The sequence below is a fragment of the Echinops telfairi genome, unplaced genomic scaffold (assembly GCF_000313985.2).
Source record: "Echinops telfairi isolate 266 unplaced genomic scaffold, ASM31398v2 ScPeMD7_3;HRSCAF=10, whole genome shotgun sequence".
Classification (NCBI taxonomy): domain Eukaryota; kingdom Metazoa; phylum Chordata; class Mammalia; order Afrosoricida; family Tenrecidae; genus Echinops; species Echinops telfairi.
Window position 1 is genome coordinate 13,206,827 of NW_022103899.1, and position 27,223 is coordinate 13,234,049.

Here is a 27,223-nt window from a genome sequence, read left to right on the forward strand (position 1 = left end):
CAAATGTTTTGAGAATGATGATGGCAACAAATGTACATATGTGCTTGACACAATGGATGTATGTATGGATTGTGATAAGAATTGCACGAGCCCCTAATAAAATGATTTTTTTTAAAAAGAGAAGAAAGTAAATGTTTAGAAAATATGTACAAATATGATTGATACAACTGATATATGGATTGTTATAAGAGCTGTAAGAATCCTCAATAAAATGATCTTCCAAAAAAAAAAAAGAATTTGTTTCTAGACAATTTAGTTGGATAATTTCAGAGTGAAGGCAATTTATGTAACATCAAAGTGCAAGTGTGAATTATCCTTACTTTGGATGTCAATAACCTGTGGATTGTGTCCATAATGAAATTTTGGTCCATGAGATGGGGAAGGAAAAGTCTTGGGAACAGTAGCACGGAGTTAAACAATGTTCAAAGAGACAGCACCGAAGGCCAGGCTTATTTGGTTTGGCATTTTCAAACTGCATAGATGCTACTAATTGCAAGCCAAAGTCTCAGCCTTTTGTTACACTTGTGATCACAACATTATGTTCAGTCATATGTTCACTTAAAAATGTTTGGGTCTGATACAAAAAGGTAACACTTTATGCAGAGATGTCCCTAGGATGGGTGAGTAGGAATTCATAGAGCAGCCCAGTTTGCTCTGATTCTCAAATATATTCCTTCAAAAATATTGCATTATTTAAATGGAAAAATAGTGAATGGATTCACGCACCGCAGGGTAGCACAGGCTTTTCTAACCTAGGATTTCCTCATTCTTAACATACCCTCTACCACTTAGGATCAGATTTCACATTACATTAGGGTGTTCGTTTTCTTTTTTAGCAAAACAGTCACCTAATAGCAAAGTAGTATTGCTAATCTACTGCTCTATAGCGTACAGTTTCTTTGAAGAGGAGCCCTGTTGGCATTGTGGTTACACACTGTGCTGTGGTCCACAAGGTCAACAGTTCAAACTTTCTCTAGAGGAGAAAAACGGTCTTTCTACAGCCGTAAAGAGTTAACAGTCCCAGAAAATAAGTGTCGCTGTGAGTTGGCATCAACTTGATTGCAGAGTTTGAGTTTCTGAATAGAGTTTGAATTAATTTGTAAATTTCTCTGATTTATAATTATATAAAAATGGTCAAAATAATGAGTTTATACCTACTATATTGTTATAAAGGTAATATATTTACCATATATACTTAAGTATAAGCCGACCCAAATATCAGCCAAGGCACCTAACTTTACCCCAAAAACCACATTAAAAATATGCTGAAAAAGTTAGCTTATACATACGTATATACAGTATTTAATGTTTTTAATCATTTGACTTACTATTTGGAAGCCTGTAATTTTTGTTTCACTTTGAAATATCTGTAGAGCATTTATACCTGGATAAAAACTGAGCTGGGTTAAGGTCAGAGATGGTTCAGGAAGAAAGGGATTAGCAAAGTAAGCAGTGGTGCCAGAATTCTTGGCAAGGATGCAGTGCTACATTTTTCTTTTTTACCAGGGCTGCTGTCAGGAAGTAGAAGGCTTGATTGGTCCTCTCCATCAGTTGTTTTCTATTTTTGGAAAGCTAACTTGCCAGAGTATTAGTACATGTGTCAGACATGAGGGATCTGGTCCAATATGCAGGTATATCTACAATAAGAAAGCTATCCCTATCCTTCATCATCTGTGAACACATTGTAAGAGGTAAGATACTCCCCGGGGCTATGAAAGTGGGTTGTGGAGGAAGTGAGGCTTTTCAGAATTATGAAGGGTTAAACTCAGAAACGCAGCTATGAATGTATTTCTTTTAGTTGACAGTAGAATATTTCCTCTCCAGAAAAATTTTAGGCTTGTGGAATTGATTTCTATGTGAGTCAGAGACCACATAGGAGAAAACTTTTTTTCCCTGAAAAATCTGTAAATTTGTTCTTTCTGTGATGATGTTGGACTATTTTCTTATCATTTTTTTTTCATATACACACTGAATACGGTCCTGGGTCATACATCGGATACAATCGAGAGAGAGAGATTCAAGTAGTCAACTGATCCTCAGGAGGATGCCCCACCTTTTGCCTGGGACATGGCGTTTAACAGAATGACCTTTTCTTAGTCAGAGACCAAGTGCTAGGTTGCACTGGCAGGTTTGAGAAGTCTGCCTGAAGAGTTCCCTCGGAAATAAAAAGGTGATTTAGTCCCAAAGCTGTCAGAAGCTGGCACACAGAAGCAAAAGGAGCTCTGAAAACCAGGAAGATATCCAATTTTTCCCAGGAATGATTCAGGTCCACCCAAAAGACCCGGAACCTATAAGTGTAGACACAAGAGTATTTGTTTTCTTTGCAAGTTAGGCAATTTTCTGAAAGATGCATTCAAATAAATATATTCACTGCATGCATGCAACTATTCAAACTTTATTAATAGTAGAGCTATCAAATGTATCACATGTATCATAGAAATACCAAAGAAATACCCAAATGAGGAATCTTAATATATGCATGAACTGCTACCCAGTCCTAAAAGGAACAGTGATGAATGTATGCAGAAGGCGTTCAGAATGGCTTGGTAAGTACGATCAGCATTCCTCCAACCATCATTTGTTGTTTCTTTTGTAACTGTGGATCACAAAATTAATAAATAAACATAGTAAGTCATCATTCATAGCTAGCGCTTAACACTGGGCTGGCTAATTGAGGACGAGGAGGTAATCTATACAGTATAGAATCCAAGGCCTTTTCCTTCAATGAATTTGTCATCTAGTCAGTGAGACAGAGCTGAGATAACCTTACATAAGGCTGCGATTTATTGCAATAAGGGACCAATGCGAGACAGAAGGCTTCACAATGATGGCGAAAAGCCAGCTCAGATAAGACAGAGGAGGAGCATGAATGCATTGTAGGTGGAGACACCGCGACCAAGGTCATGGGAAATGAGGGTGGATGAAGACCACTGAATGACAATGAAGAGGGTGGTCTGCATGGGCAGAAATACATGTTTAAGGGAAGGTGTGTAATACGTTGGAGCAGACACAAGAGTAAAAGAAGATGTAGAGAAATGTAAGCTAAGCGATAGGGACTAAAATCATAAGCATGCATCCATTAAGTTTAGACGCCGGGCAGTGTAAGATACGTTATAATAATAATTTATAAATTATTAAGGGTTCATGAGGGAGGGGGGAGTGGGGAGGGAGGGGGAGGGAAAAGAGGAAAATGAGCTAATTCCAGGAACCCAAGAGGAAAGCAAATTTTGAGAATGATGAGGACAACAAATGTATAAGTGTGCTTTACACAATTGATTTATGTATGGATTGTGATGAATTGTATGAGCCCCAATAAAATGATTAAAAAAAAACACTTCAAAATGGAGGCGAAAACGATAAAATTGTTTCATTAAAGATTGCCTATTACTAGCCTAAAGGATAGCAAAAAGTTCACAGCTTAGTCACGTTTTATGTGACTGTGCACATGCCCGTGTGTGCTTGAGTTATATCTTATATCTAAGCATATATGTGCATATGATAGACGTACGAGATAGATAGATGTACTCAGATATAGTTCCACATGTCTGCTTCATGCTCCTTCTCTGTCTTCCTCTCCTCCTCTTTCTATTCAGCTCACTTTGCTTGACCAGTGTGAGTTCCTAATAATTTGGGGGCATATTATGTAATTTTTAAAGTCACTCAGTACACTAATGCCACCCTTAGTACCAAATGTTTCATAGGAGCTACTCTAACAGTAGTGTTTTAAAATAGCAATGTTACAAAACAAAATCAGAAGAAAAATTGTGTTCCTAGAAAAAATGGAAAAAATAAAATTGGTTAGAGGAATGTAAATTGTGAGGCAAATAGAAACTGAAAAAGAAGATCATTTCTAGATAAATACATGAGAAAACTGTCCAAATTTTAAACATAGTCCTATGGGGGGAAAGTCCCTTGAACATCTAACATTGCTTTAAATTTTAAATCCATCTTGTCAGTTGGCACGGCTTCCTTAGTTAACAATCTATTTTTCCATGCCCCCTGTGCTGCTTCTCAATTCAGAGTAGACCGGAACATGTACACAGTATAGAAAGGGATGGGAGCTCATGACACACAGAATCCAGGAACAGGAGTGGGAGTAGTGATACCAGAAGGGCAGGGGGAAGAGGGGGAGAGAAAGGGAGAAAGGGGGACCTGGTTGCAATGATCGACACATAACCATACACCCCTCTCCAGGGGGGAGAACAACAGAAAATATGGGGGAAGGGAGACAGCGGTCGGTGTGAGACATGAAAAAAATAACAATATAATCATTTCTTTATTGCAATTTTCAATGGAATAACATAAACATCTAGACAGAACAAATATCAGAAAATATTTAAAACTTATTAATAGCATTTTTCTCAATTATGTTCCTGTTATTTTCCTTTCTAACAATCCAATGCCTGCCCCAAATAACGACTTTTGTATATAAGAGACTTTAAAGGCAAAACCTTTCTACAGCCTGTTCTACACGTTTTATTGATGGCTGAATGAAGACTCCTACTTCAGCTGGGAAAGAGAAGCTCAGCCAGACATATTGAACGTATTGGAAATTAACCCCATGTAATTCTTTTTTTCCCTGCGTAATTCTTTATTTTCATATATATATTGTATCACATATATCCTTAAATCTGTTAATAGGTCTATCTTTCAAAGTATTCACATATTTTATAGCAATAAAATTCTGAATGTTTTTTAGCATGAAATTCCTCTGGATAAAACAATGTCCTTGAAAGGCATTTCAAATAGCACTGGAAACTGGAGGACAATGTAATGAAACTATTTAATTTTAGAGTTGAAAAGCCAGAACCACAGACGCATTATTATTAATGCAAATAAAACATTGCTTAAATGTGGATTTAATTTCACCCAGCATTGAATTAATCATTCTAATCAGACGCTTAAGGATTCCAGAGGGTTCTGAAGGAAGTACATTGCCCCACTCCCACTGCCATTTTGAATCCCCGTTGTAACATTTCAGGTGGTCTTAGCGCTCTGCTGGATGTCTGTAGTTTAGGGAACTCGCCAGTCCATCAACCAGGAAACATTTTACAAAGAGAAATATGTTTTCCAGATTACAGTCATAATCTTGGCATTTAGACCTGCTGCGAGGAGCTGGAGAGCCTGGGACATGCTCGCTGGAACCGGGGGAGGAGGAGGCAGAGAGGGGGAGCGATGACACAACTTTGCTCTCCACTCACACGATACTATGTCAACTATCCAGTGCAGATCCAACGTTCCTTCATAGAGCTCAGGTTTCCTGGCACTCCCCTTTCCTTCTGTAAACATATTTCCCTAAGCTGTGGCCCTCCAGGTTAATTCAAGCGCCGCTGACATGATCAGGATGTGTGGGACTAAGCTGGGCACTCACACGCTCATTCTAGATAAACCACAGTCAACCTCTGCGGTGCTTCAGGCCCATCTGGGCAGGGGCTTTGTTACCATCAGCTTGCCCATGGCTTGCTTTTTTGTAAAGAGAGATGTTCATGGATCTTATGATTACAAATCTGGTCTGATTCTCCTACATGACTGGGATAGAGAATTCATGGGGCAAACACTATTTTTATCCCATATTTTCAATGTTAATCACCCTGGCACGATTTAAACACATGCCAAGTTTATATAGTCCTTCCATGGACTTCATCGAAAGAACATCTCTAAATTCCGCATTTAATCCAGATACGGCCTTTATCCTGTTCGGTGTTAACTTTTTAGACGCTTCTAGTGCTCTGAGTATTTCTCGATTCTGGTTATGTGTTCTCAAGTCTGCATGTTTTTGTGGGCATGCTATTTAAATCTGATATTAGACACATACACTCAGAGATCCCAGAAAGGAGACTTGCTGAATTCCAGTAGAAAACGACTTCAAACGTGACACACACTTTGGGCATAGTTATTCATCCACTTCCTAATCTGCCTTGTCCAAGGCATGCTCTACTGTAAAGTGCCCTGGACACAGTGCAGCCATTATAACGATTTACCAATATACACGGAAGTTGGCAATTCCTAGCACAGTTTTATAAAATAAATCGGCATAAAAATAAATATCATCTGAAGGAGTTCCATGTGATATATAATCAAAGACTATTTCAAAATAGATTAGGAAAATTATCATTTTTTTAAGGTTAAATGTCTGGAATTTCTTGAATCTAATTATAGCAACACATCTAGTATTAAGAAACACAAATTCAAATTTAAACCAATATATACCGCTAACATAGACTCCCATCTTTTGATATGATGGTAATATTCTATAGGTCACTATAAAAGTATGATTCTTACCTGAGAACTTGAAAACTTTGGTAGGTTGGGGAGTCAAAGTGTAATTAGTCACAGGATCCAGTGGGGTTTTTACATCCGGTGAGGGGTTTACATCATTCACTGAAAAAAATCATTGCAGTCAATTAAAGTAGGAGAACCTTATCACCATCTTTTATTGGTACACAAGAAGCAAAGCATAATAGTTATGTAAAGAAAAATAAGACTCTTAATCATTCCAAAATTCAAGTCAATTCTGACTCATAAGTTAAATTTATAGTCCCTACTATTAGAATAGAGGCTGTATCATGTTCATATGCATGCATACAATGCACACACAGAAGAGGGTAACTAAAAAAATATTTCTGCAAAAACCATAGAAACGTGTACTAGACCAAAATTTCAAAATGGGAAACTATTGTTTCTTAAGAGATGCCCCATCGAGGTCTAACCTTTTGAAGGTGGGGTTTCCGAAGATTTCTGTGATCTGCCATTTACACCATTCTAAAATGGCAGCGTCCTTGTGAGTCTGAAAGTCTGTTTTCTTTCAATATTCTTTGAGCTTGAGGAACAAAGTGTCCGAAGGGACAAAGTCAGGGATGTAGGGTGAATGGGGTAAAGTTATCCAATAATAATCATAGGACAGCTCCCTGGTACCCTCAAAAAATGAATAGGTGCACTGTCGTAATAAAAAAATATATTTCTCAGCACAACTTTCCTTGCCTTTTCCTCACCAATGTAATTTTCTATTTTCTTAAAACTTCTTCCTAATAAGATCCCAAGATTCTCTTGTATCCTCTACTGGATTGCCAGTAGTTTTTTGAATCTTAAAAAGCAATTACCATAAACTTTGGAATTAATCTCTCGACCTGGCATTTTTCTCACTTAGTCAATCCCTTCAACCCCCCTTTTCGGAAGGCACCCAGGAGACTAAGCTCAGTGTATTACTGAGATAACTCATCGACCACCATCCGCTGGTTGCAAGCATAGCTTTAAACACATTTTTTTAAAAAATCAACTTGTATACAGAGAAAGATGAGGCTTTCTAGGGCTGTACAAAGTTTCAGTCTTACACACCCACAGGGGCAGTTCTATTCTGTATTGTACGATTCCTGGGAGTCCAAATTGTCTCTATGCCAGGGAACTGGAATTCTAAGAGCTCTGCTTTTTGACGTATCCTCATGTGTACGTGAAAGCTTCAAAAAAAATCATAGTACATGGAAGTAAAAGATAAAGAAATATTTATAGGAGTTATTTGAAGTTCCCTACTATGTACTCTATCCATCCATCCACCCACCTGTCCTCTATCCATCCTCACATACATACATATGAAGATGCCCTGGTAGTACAGTGGTCAGGAACTCACTGCTAATGCTAAGGAAGGCCATTTGAACCCAGCTGCTGCTCCCTGGGAGAAAGCTGTAACAGTCTGCTCCCATGACGATGACGGATCTCTTCTTGGGCAGCCTTAGAATCCTGGTGCAGCTGTCTGTGTGCCCTGAGGTCACTCTGGGTCAGAATTGACTTGACTGCAGCAGTATACATACATACATATATACATGCATACATACACACACACATACATACACACACTACTGATAGATATCTGCATCATTTTGAATCTTGGAGAGAGAGAAGGTCATCTTTTAAAGTAATTTGGTAATTCTTAATCAAAACCACAATAGCTAAAGTTTATATTACCCTATTTAGTAAGTTTTTTGAGCAGGTAAAACTGATTGCTTTGATTCAAGAGGCAGAGCTCCACTAACTATTAGCTGTGAAATTGTTAATTACATAAGGGATTTCATTGGCCCCACTCTTGTGCCTCAATTATACAGCAATATTCTTCTAAGAAAATAAAAATAATCTAAACTTAAAGACTGAAAAAATTCCGTTATAATTCAATCTCTTTACTTACTACATGTTTTGTTTATCTTAATACAGAAGTTAACTAATTTTTTTATCTAATAAATACAGATGTATCTTCGTTTTCATGGTGGAACAAAATCTCAGTAAACCTGGCCCATCCTCTAAATTACCTGTTTATGAAAAATGTGTAAAGTGGAAGCAAAGTAAGTTGGGAGAGATGCTTACCTGTGTCCTCACAGGAGCTTTTACATTCTTCCAGCGATTCAAAGTTGTTCATGTTGCCCAGGCACCCACCATACTTGAAACGTTCACACTTTTTTGACTCTTTGTTATAGAAATACCTAGTAATATAACCTCGGCAAATTCCAACATCTTCTTCCAAAAAGCAGAATTCTGGCTTTTCTAGAAATTATACAAATGTCAGAAAGCAATATTCTTATTTGTAAATGTTAGTTATTTTAATTATACTAATAAATAACTGGTCAAGTCCAAGATTTAATGAGTAAAGATGAAAATTTTGGAGTAAAATGTAAAAATTATCATTTCATTCAGATCTGTAAATACTGAATTTAACTGCCACAACTCCTGTGGTATTCAGGATAAGGAAAATACTAGAGCTACACCTATTTTTGTGGTTGGGATCTTAAGTTCTCACAGTAAATAGGTACCTCATTTTTTGTGAATTGAGAAAACCAAAGATAATGCTCGACGTCACCATATACCATGCTTGGCTTGGAAATTCAAATTATCGTGGCAAATGTTTTACTTAGCTCATGTGTGTCAACATTTATGCAAGACCAGTTAATATTTCATGCTTGACTGAATTGTGGAGTCCTACGAGGGAACAATTCAGTGTGTTGCTTCATTCAGGGTGGTTTTAAAGAAGAATACAAATTGACAATCAACTTTCATCAGGATGGGCGTGTCCCCGGCTCTCTTTGGCCCTTCCTGAATTCTTGTCCAGGAATAGTACTTGTGTGTTAGGTAGGACATCTTCCAGTGCACGGACTCTCCTTCGCGATCTTATTTCAGATATTGAATCGACTCCAAAAATGAAGAGGCAGAAAGGAAGTACATGTCCAGAGATTGGCGAGACTTTTGAAAAGGTCTATGACTCTTTGATAGGACTCTGACCAGACTAGACCCAGCTGTCACAAAGGCTATGGCCCTGTGTGCTATATTACAAGCTCCATTTGCATACAAATTCTGTGAAGAGGAGATGTCAGCTGATTTTCAAAACTATTATGAGCTCAAGGTGTATGGGACTAACATATTTTTAGCACTCTGAGTTTTCCATCATTTTTTTTCCCCTTCAATTATACAATAATGTAAAAAGTGAGTGGTGGTTCTTGCCTTTCTCAAGTGAATTTGCTCTTCTATCTCAGGGAAGCAATAGTCCTGAGTGGTTTTACTGTAAAAGTAATAAATCATTTAATAATGCCAATGATTTGGGCAACAGCTGTAAATCTGCTGAAGAATCAATATCTAAAAAGTACATTTTTATTAAATATTCCTTCCTGCTTGAGCATAGTTTAAAAAAGTACCTATGTGAAAAAAAATTTTTTTTGTTTATTGGTGCTTGTTTTTCAAAGCAAGTGTTGTCCCATAGTAATCAATGTTAAATGTGATATATGTGGAAAATGGAACAAATCATCTTGAATACCATTTCTAGAGGAAAGATTAATTTATTATGATTTAGATTTGCCTTAGTGGAAAACATGAGAATTTTATGTTTAAGAATAGGTCAGCCAAAAATATTGGGGATAAATAATATAAATCCGTAACATGAATTATGTTGGTGAGCATAATTTTAAATTACATAATAAGAATAATCTTGTGAAAGAGTATGTGTGTGAGAGCATGAGTATTTTTGTGTGTGTATTTGCATTGCATGGCATAAATTTATTTCACAACAAAGTTACAAATGCTATTGTGTAAAATAATTGTTCTTAAGTCAACCATTTAATATACTTATGCAGTCACACGTTATGAGATCTATGATCCATATTTCTCAGATTATTTAATTCGCACACCAAATCCATGCTCTAAATTGATGCTTGGTAAGACTGTAAGAGCAGCCCGGGCACCGTGCCCTATCTGCCGGCTGGCCTGGCCACAGGCCCGTGTGCGGCTGCGCCGGCAGGCTGCGCTTTCTCTCAGCCTTGCTGTCACTTGGATTCCCCCTCCTTCTCCCCCGACTTTTACCAGGTTCCAACGCTACAGAGCAGGTCACAAAATCAACTTCAGCTAATTAGTTCTAGCAGTTAATTTTTTTGTCCTTCATGTGAATGCTATTGACAGCTTTATTTTCTTTCATACGCAATATTAATTCAGAGATTGCAGATTTTGAATAGCTACAGATATATTTTATATGTATTTATATGTATATGAAATGTTCCATTTCACCTGAGTAGGTAGTTTTTAGTTCTATTCTTTTGAAAAAGGCAATGCTAGTTCAATGTTGCTATTTCTTCTCATGAAATAATTTTTATTTAGTGGGGCGGAGAAACTATTCATAAATATGCTAGTATCTTTTATATCACAGTTCATGAAGATTCCATTTAATTAACCTATGGAATACTTTTTATGAGGAACATTAAGACATGCTATTTAAAAATACTGCAAATGCAAATAATATTCATTTCTGTTGTTTATGCAAATGCTGCTGTTGAACTTATTTTATATATTTTGCCCTAATTTCTGGTTAGTAAAATAAGTTTGAAGTTTATCAGTAAGTCACATATATTTTCAAACTTTTCCCGATATAATAAAAACAAAAATGCATTTTGAATTGCTTATGCCTCTAGTATCCTGGATTAAATGATCTTACCTGTGTTCCAAATTTTCTCATTCAAACATAAATATCATAAGTAGTAATTGGATCGAAGTAGGTTTTAAAACGTTAAAGGGGTATTACTTCCTTAATTTGATGTAACATTTTCTTGGACTTATAAAATACATTTGAGTAAAATTATTATTTTTATTCATAAACCTATTAAAACTATTCAAACACAAAATTAAATAGCACACATTCAAATACTCACTGAATAATAGTCTTAAAAGTGATTATTGTTCAATAACTAGTTCCTTTGGTTACATAAGTGCTGACAAGGCAAAGATATACATCCATTCAGGGAAAAATTAAGGTGAGTTTTGCTAAAGCCACAGATTGATGAAATTGGCAGTGGATTAAGGATTTGGAAACTTAAGCAAGATAAGCAACATCTAAATAATTACCACGTGACATTAAAACACATAGTTAAAAATAGTACAAATGAATTGATACTAAATATGATGAGAGTTAATGTGGTTATTTTGGCCTTCACGTCTCCTAAAATATCAACATTTTATTTCTATTTTTCTATTACGTATATCTCCTGGAGAGGAATGGGAGAAGTCATGTGATTTAATCCATTGTTCACAACTTAGTGAAAAATCACAAAGATTTATGATCAAGCTTAAGAATAAAATTTCAGAAAGTCTTATGCAAGTACTAGGAATTGATATACAAGTATTTACCTTTTAGCAAAGTGGTCGTAATTTTTTGATGACCTGCAAAAAAATATGTGTTTTCATCATGATTTATAGCATAGTATATCATCAAAATTAACCTTATAGAAATTGCCTTAAATAAAATGAGATTTTCTTTTCTCTAGAGATTCAATTTTTCTAGTTTTTGCAACTTTGAAATCATCTACATTTTAGCATATAATGTCTCAAAAACTTTGTTAACATTTCAAACACATTTTAAAACACATATTTGACAGTTCTTTAACTGTCCAAAAATCTACAATTTAAATGATTAAAATGAAGTGAAATTAAAAGTAAGAAACAAAGACCATTCTGCATGTAAAACCAAATCCTTTACAAATAAACGCCACATAAGAATAGAATACAAAGTCGTCACCCTTATTTGGCTGTGCCTACTGATGGCAATGATATGATAAGCCCAAACCCGAGCTCTGCCGTCAAGTTGATTCCCACTCAGAGCAACCTTACAAGACAGTGCAGACCTGCCCTGGGCGTTTCCGAGCATCCAACTCTTCACCGGAGAAGAAAGCCTTGTCTTTCTCCCATGAGAGAATGTGGTTCTGGACTGCTCTTATTGAAGTAGATAGCAGCCCAATATACAACCTATACACCACCAGCCATGCGATGGGAACATAAAAATGCTTGATTATATAATATTGAAGAATATATCGATTGTCTTTGTTTTTCATCAGCCCAAGCTAAATGAATCATCTGGTGTAAATACAAATTGATAGAAATAATATGCTTTAGAACAGTAACTGTTATATGACTGAAAATTTTAAATATATATTATTTTATTATAAATGGTTGCTTATCTTTTCGGTTGTGCTTGTATATCTATTTATGATTTTCTTATTTAATTGTTATGAGATTCAGTTTCAAGCATTTAACTATCTTGATACTCCATAGACAAACCAACCTTGTTCATAATGTGTTATATGTTGATAGGATTCTGAATTTTATTTGCTATTGTTAGATTTGTGTATGTGCCAGGGTACAGGTGTATTCATAGAGAAAATTAGGCCTGCACTTTTCTCTTCTCGAATGGCTCTTGTCTGCTATTTTGTCTTTCCTTCCTTATTTCTACTGTGTCTACTCTCTAGCATTGTTTAAGATTTATTTTTACCCCTGGTTTCTATAATTTGATTATATTCTTTCATGTTTTGTGTGTTTATTCTTAGAGTTTCAAAGGTTGGATCTACAAGTCATAGATTTCATTCAGTGTGAATAATTTTTTGGAAATTATTTCTTCATATATTTTATTTCACTCCACTTCTTACCATCAGGCCTTCAAGGATAGATTTTGATAACTGTATTGGTATTGTATGATGGGTTATGGTGGCTATTTTTATTTGCTTAGTCTCTTTTTAATACCATGTTTCATTGGACTGTTTCAATTCCTTTGTCTCTAGCATCACTAACCACTTCTTTTACAGTGTCTAATCTACTATCAATGACCTCTGCTGAATATTTCCGTTTAGATCATGCATTTCTCAAGGCTAGAAGCTCCTCTTGGTTCTCCTTGATAACTTTCACCTCTCTCCTTAGTATATTCATGTTTTCCTTTAAGTCCTTATGGACACACAGGCTGATGCTTTGAAGTCCTTTAGTGCTAGTTCCAGTACACCTACAATTTGTTTCTGATTCAGTTGAATTTTTCTACAAGTAATGGATCAAAATTTGCTGCAGTTTTTATTATGCAATGTTTTGTGGAGGAAAAGAGCAATAATTATGAATACTTTTCTTATCATGCTTTATCTTCTTTTAAGAAACATTGAAGCTTCCTTTGGCATAAAATTTATCATTTCACCATTTTAAATGTACAACACGGTGGCATTTACACTGTTGTTTAACCATGACCATTATAAATTTTCAAAACTTTTTCATAATTCCAAATAGAAACTTTGTACTCATCAAATAATAAATCTCCATTTCTCACTCTTCCCAGACCCTAGTAATGTTCTGCCTTTATGGATTTTCCTATTCTGCATACCTCATATATTTAGAATTATTTAATATTTGATGTTTCATATATAACTTATTTAGATAATGCGTATCTAACTCAGCATGGTATTTTCAAGTTTTTTATAGTATATGTCAGACATATTTTATTGTTATGGCTGAATCATATTTCACTGTAGGCGTATAATGTGGAATAGAAAGTTTGTTGTTGAGTATAACTTGAGGAAGTTTAAGGTATCTTTTACTACAGGACCTCATTTGGTCTTAGTACTTGAGCTCAGATATTTCAATTGTGTGGGAACTCTGGGAATTATTAGGTCTACAAATTCCTGATATTCACTTTCCAAAAAGTATGTAACTTCACCCAATGTATGAAGAATTGTATTATTCAGTAATCAACTCAGAGTGACTCTCTTGAATATATGAATGTTTCTGAGTTTTTTCTCTGTATAATTCCACCCTCTCCTGTGCATTGTCCCACACTGTCCCACTGTCCCAGTCACCTCCACCCATCAATCTCCAATTTCCATTGGTAAATATCCACTTTTATAGTTCTTTATGTTGGGAGTGAAAATCTAGTTCCAAATACTCCATAATGGCTGAAGATGGAATTCTCTCCTTAGGTAATTTTTAAAAAGTCTAATGGCATTTTTATAGATGCCAGCAAAAAAACAGTATTCTGTATAGATATCAGCCATTCAGATAACAGTATAAGTGACATTTGAAGGATATATGAGGAGATGTGGGCTAGAGACGTGATGTAACAATTGCATTTCAGCTAGTAATGTTGTTTTAGAACAGTGGTTCCCAACATATGGGTTGCGGCCCCTTTGAGGGTCCAAGAACCCTTTCACAGGGATCACCTAAGAACATCGGAAAACACATATATATTTCACAATATACAATTACATATTGTTTTGTGATTAACCACTATGCTTTAATTATGTTTGATTTGTAACAATGAAAATACATCCTGCATATCAGATATTTTCATTATGATCATAACACTAGCAAAATGACAGTTATGAAGTAGCAACAAAAATAATGTTATGGTTGGGGGTCACCACCAGATGAGGAACTGTATGAAAGGGTAGCAGCTCTAGGAAGGTTGAAAACCACTGTTTTAGAAGACGTTAGAAATAGGCAGTTGCTTATAAACTCAATGGCTATATTTTTTTCCCTTCTAAAAAGACTGCAACTTGAGCACAGAAATGAAAGGGTCAGAGATAAAAATCATAAAAAGAAACAAATATGGACGAGTGAAGTTGGCAAAAATAAGCAGGTTGCTAAATGCAAAAAGTGAGCACTTGGAATACATGAGGCAACCAGCCTCTGTCCAAGATTTTGAAAACTAATAGTCATTTTCAATTCAACACAAAAGAGTACTTGGCCCGGGAGGTATGGAAGAGAACTGAGTACATAAATCCCGCTGAATGGCAAATGACCCAGAGAGTCTCACACACAGACAGAACAAAACAAAGGCGTCATGAAAGACCACTGAGTTGCCCAATCTGGGTTAGTAACGTTTCTAGGAAATCACCGGCGAGGAAAAGAGGAGAACAATGTTCTGACGGTAAAGAAACCCATTCACGTTTAGTCTCTTCTGTCAAGTCTGGAACAGGCAACCAAGCATCTCACAGCGCCGCAGAGGAGGGGAGTTTCCTCTTTTCACCACACTGGGATTTTCCCACAGAGCACCATGCTGCCAAGGCCGTTCAGCAGAAGCTACTTTGGAAAGCATCATGGGAGGGAGACTGCAGAGCTGCCCGCCCGTGTTGCGAAAAATAAGACATCTACCGTTACTAACAGACGCCATCCTCTCCACAGGGATTCAGCTCAATTCTGAGACTACTCGATGGGGATATTATGGAACAAAAATGGAAATAAAGATGGTTCTGGTTCTTCTAGCCCTCAAGAATGCTCAGTTTAAAGAATTAAAACTTGAAATTAAAAGAAATGAACTTGCAAGTGTTTTAAATTTAAATTACTTAGAATGTATCCAAATGGCAATTCAGGAAATGAAATAAAACTGTATGTAATGCCACAAAGATATATTTATTTTAAAAGGGTCCAATAAAGTTGAATGGTTTCATATTGTATTATGTATTTGAAATTTTATATTTCAGCAATATTATTATGAAAAAAACCACAAAAGAATGATTAGAATCTCCATGTGTCATTAGGGAAGATATTTTATTTTCTATATTGTTCCAAGGTTCCAAGAATGACTTAAATTCCAGGTGTGCATTTCTACTGTTTGACACAGCTTTGAGTTTTGTAATTAATAACTATTGAGTGCCTCAAAATGAAATATCTAATTTATCACACTACCAGAGTCTTTGTGTTGAGAAAGACTAAGTCAATGTGACTAATTTATCTTCTGTCAATTCATAGCTGCTCATGGGAACTGAGAATACTTGAAGTCATTTAGATAGGAAATTTGTGGTGAAGACTAAAGTGTTTATCTCTCTTGTTTTTTTTTTTAATATGGAGAAGATAAACGATGTTATAATGACTTCTTGGGTTGTGTGTTGGGTTGCTAATCACAAGGTCAGCAGTTCAGACCCATGAGCTACTCCTTGGGAGAAAGATGAGGCTTTCTGCTCTCATAAAGATTCGTAACTCGGAAATCCAAAGGTGCACTTCCACTCTGCCTTATAGGGTTCCTATGGGTCAGAATTGACTGGATTACAGTGAGTATGGCATTTGTAGCTACGAAATTATGAAAAATAATTAAAAGAAGGCTCAACATCTAAGCAAAGGGATATTTTTCATTGTCAAAACAATATTAAATCAATTTTCCTAAAACGATCAAATCTGTGATCAGGACTTAAAATTCTGACTCTTGAGTGATAGATGCCCCCCAAAACTTACCTGGTACACAGTTTTCTCTGCACTCTTCCAGATTTTCAAAGCTATTATTATTTCCCAAACATCCCCCGTATATAAATTCTTCACACTGTTGAGTGTGAATATTGAAAAAAAATCTCATTATCCTTGCTTTGCATGGCCCATCTTGTGCCTTCAATGCGCAAAATGGATTTAGAAGTCTGAATGGTGGCAATTCAATATCTATAAGGTAAAGATAAGATATAACATGTAATCATTCATTAACACTGTAATTATGTTCTTTAATTCTTTCACACATCCGTCACATAGTGTCCTCATTATAAGAAAACGTACGTCAATGATACAATTTAGCTTTTAAGGAACTGTGATGAAAAACCTTTCAAAGTTACCAAAAAAGTAGATAAAGTTAAATTCATCAAATGGCACATGTTTTATGATGCCAATCAACTATTCAAGGAAAAATGATACATTTTCTAGTCTCTTATTGATAGGCTTACCTTTAATCTTAGCTAACTGAGATGGAATTGGTTAGTATTCAATTAAGGGAATCGCATTAATTTTTAAAAAAATTATGTGTTTTTTAGAGATATATATCAATGGACAATTTTTTTGAGTTCCTCTCTCTAGTGTATAGCTAGCTGTAACATTTTTAAACAAGTAATTATTTTAAAATGAGAATATAGTCACATTCATTCAGCTATATATCATTAGAGAAACTTCACAGGATTTTAAATTTGTTGTTTTAACAGAAAAACGAAACATAGAAATTTGTATTTAGCTTTCTCTGGCACTTAAGGAATGTACCTGAACATCAGGGACTTAATATTTGTGCTCTTACTACTGGTAACTCCATTAAGATGTTTTAAATCAAAATTTGAAAATGTTATATGGATTACACTTACATAATTCAATATTCAAAACTATTAAAATTCTACACACATTCTCAATTCTACACATAACTTCTAATGCTATTCCTCCCCCCTTGTAGGTAACATGTTTATTTCTGATTTATCTTTCCACTACTTCTTTATGTAAATACATATATATGCATGTATGTAAATAAATGCACACACTCTTTTACTGTATAAAGATAACACATTACATATACAAACATATATACTATTCTGTCAGCTAAAAAAACCCTGCTATTTATCCACATAAATAGCTAAAGTATTTCCCACTATTCCGTATAGCTGAATAATATTGAATTGTTTGGAAGTACCATGTTGATGTCCTATTTGCTATACCCTTCTGTTATTACAAATCAAAGTGCAGTGAATTATACTACATCTATGTAATTTCTTACTTCCGAGTGTGTAAGCAGAATCTGCAGTTTGGATTTTAAACTGTGGGTCCTTTAGTGCAGGCAGACACCTCTGTAATTCTGTTCCGTGCTGGTGGGGCCCCTTCAGGGCCGTGGTTCCACAATAGATGTGAGTGTAGATTGCCACATGACCTCTTATGCAATTCAAATGAAATGATTTTATTTCAGTCTCATTGGAGAAAAGTACTTCTTGATGGAGTTCAAACTCTCATACGTGTTAGCCTGTGGGAACTTTCGTAAATTTCTAAATGGATAGGCATTGCTCATTCATTGCTAGGAACTTTTAGTCACTGATCTATGACCACATTTTTCTGTTGGTTAGCTGGTCTTTTGCCATTTTTATGAACACTTCACAAATTCCAGGAACTAAGTTTCTGTGGTACGAGCTGCAAATCCTTTCTCCAGCTTGTTGTCTGTCCCCTTTTTCTTGTGGTAAAATATACAAAATGTGGAATTGGACAGCGCCATTCTTTTCAAGAGCATCATCCAATTCCATCAATCGTGCTCACAATGTACCTCCATCCGGATCTTCTTCCAGAACGTCGTCAAGAAAACGCGGAACTGAAGCCGTAGTTCCCGGTCTCTCTGGGCTACCGCAGAGCTGACCTTGAAAACACCGTGCGAAGTGCAGCAACAGCTTTGTCTTCTGATTGTACATTTTGTGGGCTTTGCCATGCAGGCTTTTTTTTTGTATGTTTGTTTTGGATCGTGTACCAAATTTGTCTATTTTTTTTATTCCAGATTTCAATTTATTACATTAAAACACACACACACAAATCCTTTTTCTTTTTAAGGTTAGAGATAAATTCACCCATTGTGTTCTCATGCAACCACTTTGAGAGTATCAGAGTTTTATATTTAAATCTCTTGCTTGTTTTATTCTTGGGTAAAGTATGAGACATGGTTTTTCTTGGGTAAAGTATGAGACATGGTTTTTCTTGGGTAAAGTATGAGACATGGTTTTCTGTAAATGATCATTTTTGTCATTACAGTTTTATTTAATCATTCTTCCTTCTTTGCACTCATTTGAGATGTCTCCTTTATCATCCATTTACTTCCCATATGTATTTGGACTTGTTTCTGAAATTTCTATTTTTTCCACTGATACATTCGTCATGTATGGATTCCAATCTTCCTCTTGGAGAATAGGCTGGTAGGTGTAACCCTCCAAGAGAAAAGGGCTTGGGGGTGAAGGCTGATGAGGTCAGACATGCCTCCAATCTCCATCTTTCTGTACCAACCATTCCTCTAAAGACGGTTTCTCTGCTGGGCACAATTCACTTTAGTAGCCACACAGGACTCCCAGGTGTTACTTGCGATGGTGGGGTTCACTGCAGAAGCTAATAGGTTACAAAATGGTTAAAGATCCCTTTCTTTTGTCCACAATACTTTTCTCAACCAGGCTGGCTGGCATCTCTTTCACTGGTCCTCAGTCTCTCCGCCACAGGGCTCTGCTTTGTTCTGGGGCCAGGTTCCTGCTGCTCTCCCTCCCAGGCCAGGTGCTGCTCCTTGACTATACCTGCCGGTCCTGGAGCGATTCCTCTGCTCTGTCTCATCGTCTCAGGTGCACTCGCCTCTGGTGTCTCTACTACCTGGACCACTCCAGTCACCTGTTCCATTGGTGCCTCTTCTTTCCATCTCTAGCTCTAGATCCAGATCTAACTAGAGTGGAATTAAAAGGTAATGAACATTTTCACAAACTTTCGGAAGCCTTTTGTATGTTGCTGCGGTTAGGTGTTATTGTGTCGTTTTCAACTCATAGCGATTCTATGTGCAAAAGAAGATGACACTGACTTCCTAATTTTGTTTGTCTTCCCGATCGTTGCTGTAGTTTATCACATTGTTGCAACTTCTGTGGCAGTACATCTGTGTGTATGTATATCTCTATGCACATATATGCATATATACACACACCTTCATAAAATTCACTTGCTCCTCATAGTTTAATCAATGTTATACCTTTCTAACTACCTATTTTATATACATATGCTACATTCATTAATATAGTGATTCATATATATACATTATATATACACACATTTATACACATGTATGTGTTTTCAACTTTCTGTAGGATAGTGTTCAATTGTTAAAATACAATGATTAGTTTTTAGTAATGTTTTTTTACACTAAAAGCATTGAGTTTCTAAGCCCAATCTCGCTGTAATATATTTGTAAATTACTTTAGTAAAGTGGCTTGACCATTAGTGATTAATAATGGTGAGCACAAATATAATTTGTCTCAACTTTATGCACTAAAATGCTTAATGAATGTGTGAAACCTGAATGTGTGAAATGAATGTGTGAAACCTGAAACTGTGGGTGATTTATGAGTAGATGCTTGGATAAACAGGTAGACTGAACTGGTTTGTGAGCTAGAATGGGAGAGTGTGTGTGTGTGAGAGAGAGAGACTATGCATATTTACCTTTGCTGCAAATATACCCATGAAGATGGTGGCAGCGCATACAGGGGGCACTGTTATGAATATAAACAAACTTCATGATGGGAAGATTTTCAGGATCTGGGGGGTCCGGACCATAGTCTCAGGACACTGTTGTCAATGGGTCAATGAGAAGACAATAGTTCACAAAGGCCATGTTCTACCTCCTACTTTAATGAATAACAACTGGGGTTCTAAAGCTAATGAGCAACTTAAAGCTATGGTGCAACCATTGGTCTCTTCCCATCTATAGGCAATAAAACAAACCAAATACCCAACTAACCACCCATGAGCTGATCATGACTCACAGTGACACATACAGATCCCTGGATCCATTTGCAACCTAGTGAATCAGAATTTCTAGGGAAAGGAGCCCAGGGATCAGTTGTTACACCAGATCCTCAGGTGAATCCAATGATCAGTCAAGTTTGGGAAGCTAGATATTATAAGATCCTGGATGGAGTGGGAGAAAACAGGAACAAAACATAAACCTCATATAGGAGATCAGGCTTACTAGACAAATAGAGTCTGGTGGGGCCTATAAGACCATGGTCCTTAGTCACCTCGTCAGGTCTGGAACTGACCCACTTCTGTTTAAGATCAAAAGAGCAACATTTGCCCAAACAGAAAGTTCAGAAGGTTCATGAAGAAGAAGGAAACAAGAAACACAAGGAGGAAGTGGGATAAGTGATGGTACCCTGAAGGGATTGCAATGGATGAGTTGAAACAAAATGTACACCGATTGTTGGATGTAAAACAATTATCTGAGATGACCCCTCAGAGACAGTGACAAGAGTAAGGGTTCCCTGAGGGCACGGGTAGAGGGTGTGTGTTTGTGTGCATGTGTGTGTTGATTATATAACACCACCCAGTGGGACTGAACAACAGAATTGTAAGTAAATGGATATATTGGAATGTGTAAGATATGCCCATAAAACTATTACAGTAAATATATAAATTAAATAAAATGAAACTTGCAAGTTAAAAAACAAACTCTTATCTGTTCTGTAAACCTTCACCTAATTCACAATAAAATGTTTACACATAAATAAAGTGCGTTAGTGAAACATGATTTTTGACTTTAGAAGTATATTAAGAGTTTCTGGCACTGGAGAATATAGTGACTCCAAAGTAAAATTTGAAACTAACACTTTATCACCAATTATATTTAAACTTCTCTGAAATTCTCTGTTTTTATTACAGTGCATATAAACACCACATGAATCAATAAAACAGATTAGCACTTGAGAAGGTTGCTAAAACAAGTTTAATAAACATCTACTAATAAGAAAATGTGACGCAAAACATGTTTTGTCCCTTTATAACCTGAAGTTATAATTGTCAATTTGAGTTGAAAATTAACTGATTTATTTTCCCTACATAGTACTGTTCCATGGGGCTCCGGGGGTGGAGGGAGCTCTGCTCTGGCTACTAACCCCACGGGCAGCACGTCAAACCATCAGGGCTCCGCAAAAGAAAGATGAGGCTTTCTAAATGTGTTGTAGTATTTAATGTTTTCTGCTTTCTTTTCCACTGAGGTTTTTAAAATTTGTTTTACTTTGTTAGTTTAGTTAGTTTGTTGTTGTTCATGTTTTTCTGTATTTGCAACACGGATAGGTGGATCTGTAAAGACAGTAACAGGATTCGTGGCTCCTGGGGGCGTGACAGCACAGATTGGGAGGAAACGGACAGCTGACCACACTGAGGGCAAGATTGAGGAACATGTTCTAAAACTGATTGTGATGATGATTTCAAAGCTCTTCTTCATGTGCTTGAATGATTGAATTATATGATATGTGAACGATTTGCCATCAAAACTGGCTTTTTTTGGTGGGAGGGGGGAGTCTTGGAAAACCACCGGGTCAGTTCTACCAGGTCCTAAAGGTTGGCATAGGTAGGAATCCACCTCGTGACCATGGGTTTATAGATTCCATGAGTCAGGGCCACCTCAATCACAACATGGTTATGATTTATTATAATGAAAAATTCATTTTCTTAATAATTCTTTAAAAATCATAGCATTTTGAATTATTATTAAACATTTGTTATAAGGTAAAAAGTTGAACTCAAAAGACTGTAAACCCTAAATCAGATTTCATCTGATTTCATGAGCTTATATTGTCTAGACATATTTTTTGTACTGGTAAAATATTGACCTATCAATTCTGCAAATATCTGATAGTACATTTCAGTACTCAACTAACGAATCTTCATAAGTGACCTAGTGAAAATATCTTGATATGTTGAATCTTATAGCTGTATACATTATTTTTGAATTCCTATAGCACTTCTCAAATTGATGGAACTCATTCCAAAGTTGATGCTTCTTTAGAATTTTTCAGATGCCAAATAAATTTCAAATATGAATGATCACAAGTGATTTCATCTAATGATTTTTTGAATTTCATATATGAATTGATATATCTGTGTGTGTGCATACAAGCAGATACCCTTAAAAATGGATTTTGTTTTTCAGAGTTATGCATTTAATTTTTTTTAACCAAAACATCTTATCACCTTCAAAGCAGTCTCCATTATAATTAATACATTTGTCAAATCTGCGATTCCATTCTTGGAAACATTTTTCAAACTCATCTGTTTGGATGGTTGACAGGACCGCTCTTGTTTTTTCCTTTATCTCTTCTATGTAATCAAATCGCTGTCTTTTCATGTCTGTCTGCATTTGCGGATAAAAAAGAAGTCACACGGATTGAGGTCCGGTAAGAAAGGTGAATGGAGCAAGAGAGGCATGCTGCTTTTTGTCAAAAACTGGTGCACTGAGCAGGTGCATTGTCATGGTGTCAAAACGAGTCACCGTCTGCTACAAATCAGGCCTTTTTTTATAGCAAACCATATGTGTATATATATGTATATTTGTGTGTGTGTGTGTGTGTGTGTGTGTGTGTGTGTGTGTGTGTGAGTGTTAGGCCAAAAAACTGCAATTTTTTCAGATTCTTGTTTATTGCTATCTCCACATTTTGCTCCGAATGTATTTGATAATCCTTATCATCATGCTAAACCTTTTCTTCTATTTTCAGTATTAAGGATACTCAGCTGAGGTTGAAGCTGCTATTTTAGAGTGATGCCACCAGATGGGAGTAGTGCATTGCAAAACAAAATTCACCGTGTGGTAGCAATGATAATGTTAACAGCTAAAGTTGTTTACTGAGTAATTACTATGCTTCAGACCCTGTCATTAAACAATTAAATTACCCCAACAACTTCTCAGGGAGGGGGCATGTAGAAACACTGATACCCACTTTACAAATTGGAAAATAGGGTTGCAAATGGTTAATTGCACAAGGCCACACCTGTTAGAATCAACTCCTCCCCATCCTCCCCAGCACCTCCAGTTTTACATTATTGGCTTACTGGTTACTTATTGGGCTGCTAATGTCAACATCAGCAGTTCAAAATCACCAGGCCCTACTAGGGAGAAAAGCGGGCCTTTCTACTCCCATAAATAGTTTCAGCTTGGGAAACTCAAATCTGCTCTTCTGGCCTGTTCTGTAGGGTCACTATGCATTGCAATTAACTCCATAGCAGTGATTTTTTTTTATTATTAGTAGTAAATGTTACACTAGATCTCACTCACATCCTTAACAGCAAGCAGCGTTGTCACAGAATTGTAATGTTGGCATTGAGCTCAACCGCATACATTTAAATATGTATTTCTCTACTCAATAGATCTTTCTAAAATTCACCTTGTGGAAATGAAAAATGGTTTCAATGACTAAAGCAGATGCTAAATATGCAGTACTTTACTTAATAAAATGGTAAATGGTAGTAGCCAGGAGAACAGAGAAATGAATGATGCATAGCTATCATTAATGTCCAATTTGACCAAAGACCCATTAGATGAATCTTGGTTAAAAGAAGAAAAGGGGAAAAAAATGGGAAAGAATCGTCAGTTTTTATGAAAACCAGACTTATTGGATCCACAGAGGGTTGTGAATCCCCGATCTGTTGCCTGGAAGCAACATTTAAACTTTGAACTGAAAAACAAAACAAAATAAATCTGAACGGGAACTGTCCCATGAACACGCCTTTAAACGGAACCATTACTTAATTTGGTAAATAATGTTTGTTTCAGCATTGCGCACTTTTGAAGAATTATGTACTGACAGCAATCCTCTAATGGACAGATGATACATCAGGCAAAATGCCTATGTTTACCATTGTTTTACAAAGTTAACAATGGTGAAATCATATGTGAAAAGGTAGTGAGATTACTGACATGTTATCAAGTCATGACCTTTGCCATTTAGTGGCACACGTAAAGCTGTGGAGTGGCTGTATGCTTTACTGTGTATATTTTCATCAACATAAACATACTAGGCAAGACTGTGTGGCAGTCCGCCAAGAGACCTTTGAGTCATCCAAATCCCCCTGAATTCCTGAGAGTTTCGGGTTACTGTGCAGTAAGTTTGAAGTTTGAGTTAGCTCTGGATGGCAGAAAGCAGCCTTCTGGAGATGCAGTGCTGAGCCTCCCCAGCTCGGCTGAGGGAAATCATACCAGGAACACACAGACCTCTTCACCCACTTCCGCTGATAGGTTGCCTCCTTTTCCTGCAGTTTCCTTCAAATCTTTCTCTCTCCATCCGACAGACAACTTGAACTTCAGCCAAGTTTTTTTCATGGAAAAGCCAGTGTCCAAATTCCCATTTTCAAAGGGCATATGGTGGTGTCTACTTTATTCCGTGAGAGTTTATCCACAAGAAGTTTTGTCACCGCACTTTCGGTGCCGAGTTCTCAGGTGGCCAAACTTGGATGAGTCCTCTTCTTCTTTGCTCCATCAGCAGCATCCTACCGATGATGTCGCCATAGCTTCATTCACCCTACGACCCTGAAATAACCTGCCTACACTTCCATCTTCCCGATGAAACGTCGGAATCCTTGGAGGCTGGTCACAGTCACCGCTGTTTCCTGCTCAGGCATGTCAGATGTACTTCTTCAGTCTTTGTCCCAGGGAAGCACCCTGAAGCAATTACTTTGAGCAACGGGTAGAGGTAGCAAATACAGATGTAGTTTTAGAAGTAAGCTACAACTAGAAGCTATCACTTTATTCATTTCTCTATCCATAATGACCTGCGATTTCTATGGATAATCTAGTAATTAGCCACATATTATAATCTTTAAGAAAGGTAGACATCCACTGGACCTGTGATGACATGATTCTCGGTTCTGGTTTCTGCTTTGAACGTCTCCAGGCCCAGGCGGAGCCCTGACTACTTTGGGGCTCACTTGGCATTCTACTTGACTAGAGCCTCGCAGAGGACTCCTGGGGCAGTCCTTACTAAGAACATGGAGAAGAGAATGCGGCGGACGCATCAGCTGGCGCTCGCTACCCTGTTCTTCCCATGCACTGTTGCCAGCCAGAGTTCAGAGAAGTTCAGAGTGAGCTCTTAGTTTGCAGAAGGATGAAGGGACTTCTACATTACCGAGCTGCTGGCAACATGATGTTCCCAGAGCGACCCCAGCGAACAACAGTATATCTTGATTGGGTGGGATAGGGTGAAGAGGGAGGGTCTTGCTCAGATAGATTGTAATGTGTTCCAGATTAGAAGTTTCTCAAGAATAATGGGACCTCTATGGAAACTGACTTTGTACATAATGGAAATGTATGGGTTTAAACCGAGATTTGAATGTGTACAAGGTTTCATCCTGTTAACATTTACCTGTAATATTTGTAAACTCGTCTTCTTCTTCTGCTTCAGAAGTAGCACTCAGAAGGGTGGGGAAATAGCTCAGCAGCAGGATCACTGAAGCCCACAGCACGGGGGCCGTCTTCAGGGTGCGCCCCATCTGTGAAACAGAGAGCCCATGTTCATTGAGGCAATGAAGCAGCAATGCGGAGCATCGCAGAACACAAAAGTTTGACTTTTCAAATGCATTCCCACACATCTCTCTCCACATCTTCCATGAGCCATACTTATAACACAAGCATATGATATTCAAACATATTATAGACAAACATAAATTGACTGTATAGGTTAAACAACATTTAAGAAGACTGGTCATATTTCAGACTTTAAAATAAAAAGAAAATTAGGATAACAGAATTGAGAAGCATGGACAATATGCTACCTATGGATACAGACTTGTTTTCTTTTTTGCGTGTGTGTGTTTTTTTGTTTTTTTTTTAATGTTCATGGCCTTTATTAACCAGTACAGTTACTTGTCTTCCGGTTAGCTGAAGCAGTAGGTCAGACCGCACTGGCCGCAGTCATGTCTGTCAAAGAGGCTGGCCATGAAAACCCTAGCACCACACTAGTCTGAAGGGCACTCGCACCGAAGGCGGCTGATGTTGCCATTTTCATCCACCTTACAGCATTTTAAGACAGCCAGCTTCACCTTCTTTCTCTTATGCTTGTTCTTCTTGGGAGTGGTGTAAGACTTCTTCTTCCTTTTCTTAGCACCACCACGAAGTCTTAGCACAAGATGAAGAGTGGACTCCTGAGTGTTGTAGTCGGACAGGGTATGTCCATCTTCCAGCTGCTTGCCAGCAAAGATCAGCCGTTGCTGATCAGGAGGAATTCCCTCCTTGTCCTGGATCTTGGCCTTCACATCCTCTATCGTATCAGAGGGCTCGACCTCGAGAGGGATGGTCTTCCCCGTAAGGGTCTTCATGGAGATCTGCATCCTGGCAGCGGCCCCACCGGAGATGGCGGATCAGAAAGCTCTTGTTGTGTTTTGGTTTTTGTCATTGGTTTGTTGTTGTTTTGTTGTATATTGTTGCTTGGTTTTGCTCTGTCTTGTTTTTGTGCATGTTATCTCCATGGGTCTGTCTCCATGATGCAATCGCTGATGACAAATGGGTGTATAAGCAAATGTGGCGAAGAAAGCTGATGGTGCCCGTCCATCAAAAGATATAGCGTCTGGGGTCTTAAAGGCTTGAAGGTAAACAAGCGGCCATCTAGCTCAGAAGCAACAAAGCCCACATGGAACAACATGACAAATGGGTGTATAAGCAAATGTGGCGAAGAAA

The 27,223-nt window shown here is 37.1% G+C and overlaps 1 protein-coding gene and 1 pseudogene across 3 annotated transcripts in view; both read right to left on the reverse strand.

Moving 5' to 3' along the window:
* TFPI (tissue factor pathway inhibitor) overlaps positions 1 to 27,223 on the reverse strand; it is a 61,701-nt gene that overhangs the window by 12,858 nt on the left and 21,620 nt on the right. For 2 of the 3 annotated variants that reach the window (XM_004701724.2, XM_045296730.1), the window contains exons 2-6: positions 25,914 to 26,040; positions 16,495 to 16,692; positions 11,647 to 11,679; positions 8,353 to 8,529; positions 6,283 to 6,381 (exon numbers count right to left, since the gene is read on the reverse strand). In XM_004701724.2, coding sequence (XP_004701781.1) covers positions 6,283 to 6,381; positions 8,353 to 8,529; positions 11,647 to 11,679; positions 16,495 to 16,692; positions 25,914 to 26,040 — 634 coding nt within the window. Of the gene's footprint in view, positions 1 to 2,387; positions 2,597 to 6,282; positions 6,382 to 8,352; positions 8,530 to 11,646; positions 11,680 to 16,494; positions 16,693 to 25,913; positions 26,041 to 27,223 lie in introns of those variants that run through there. The other variant, XM_045296734.1, reaches the window with a different exon arrangement.
* LOC101644121 lies at positions 26,410 to 26,879 on the reverse strand (annotated as a pseudogene).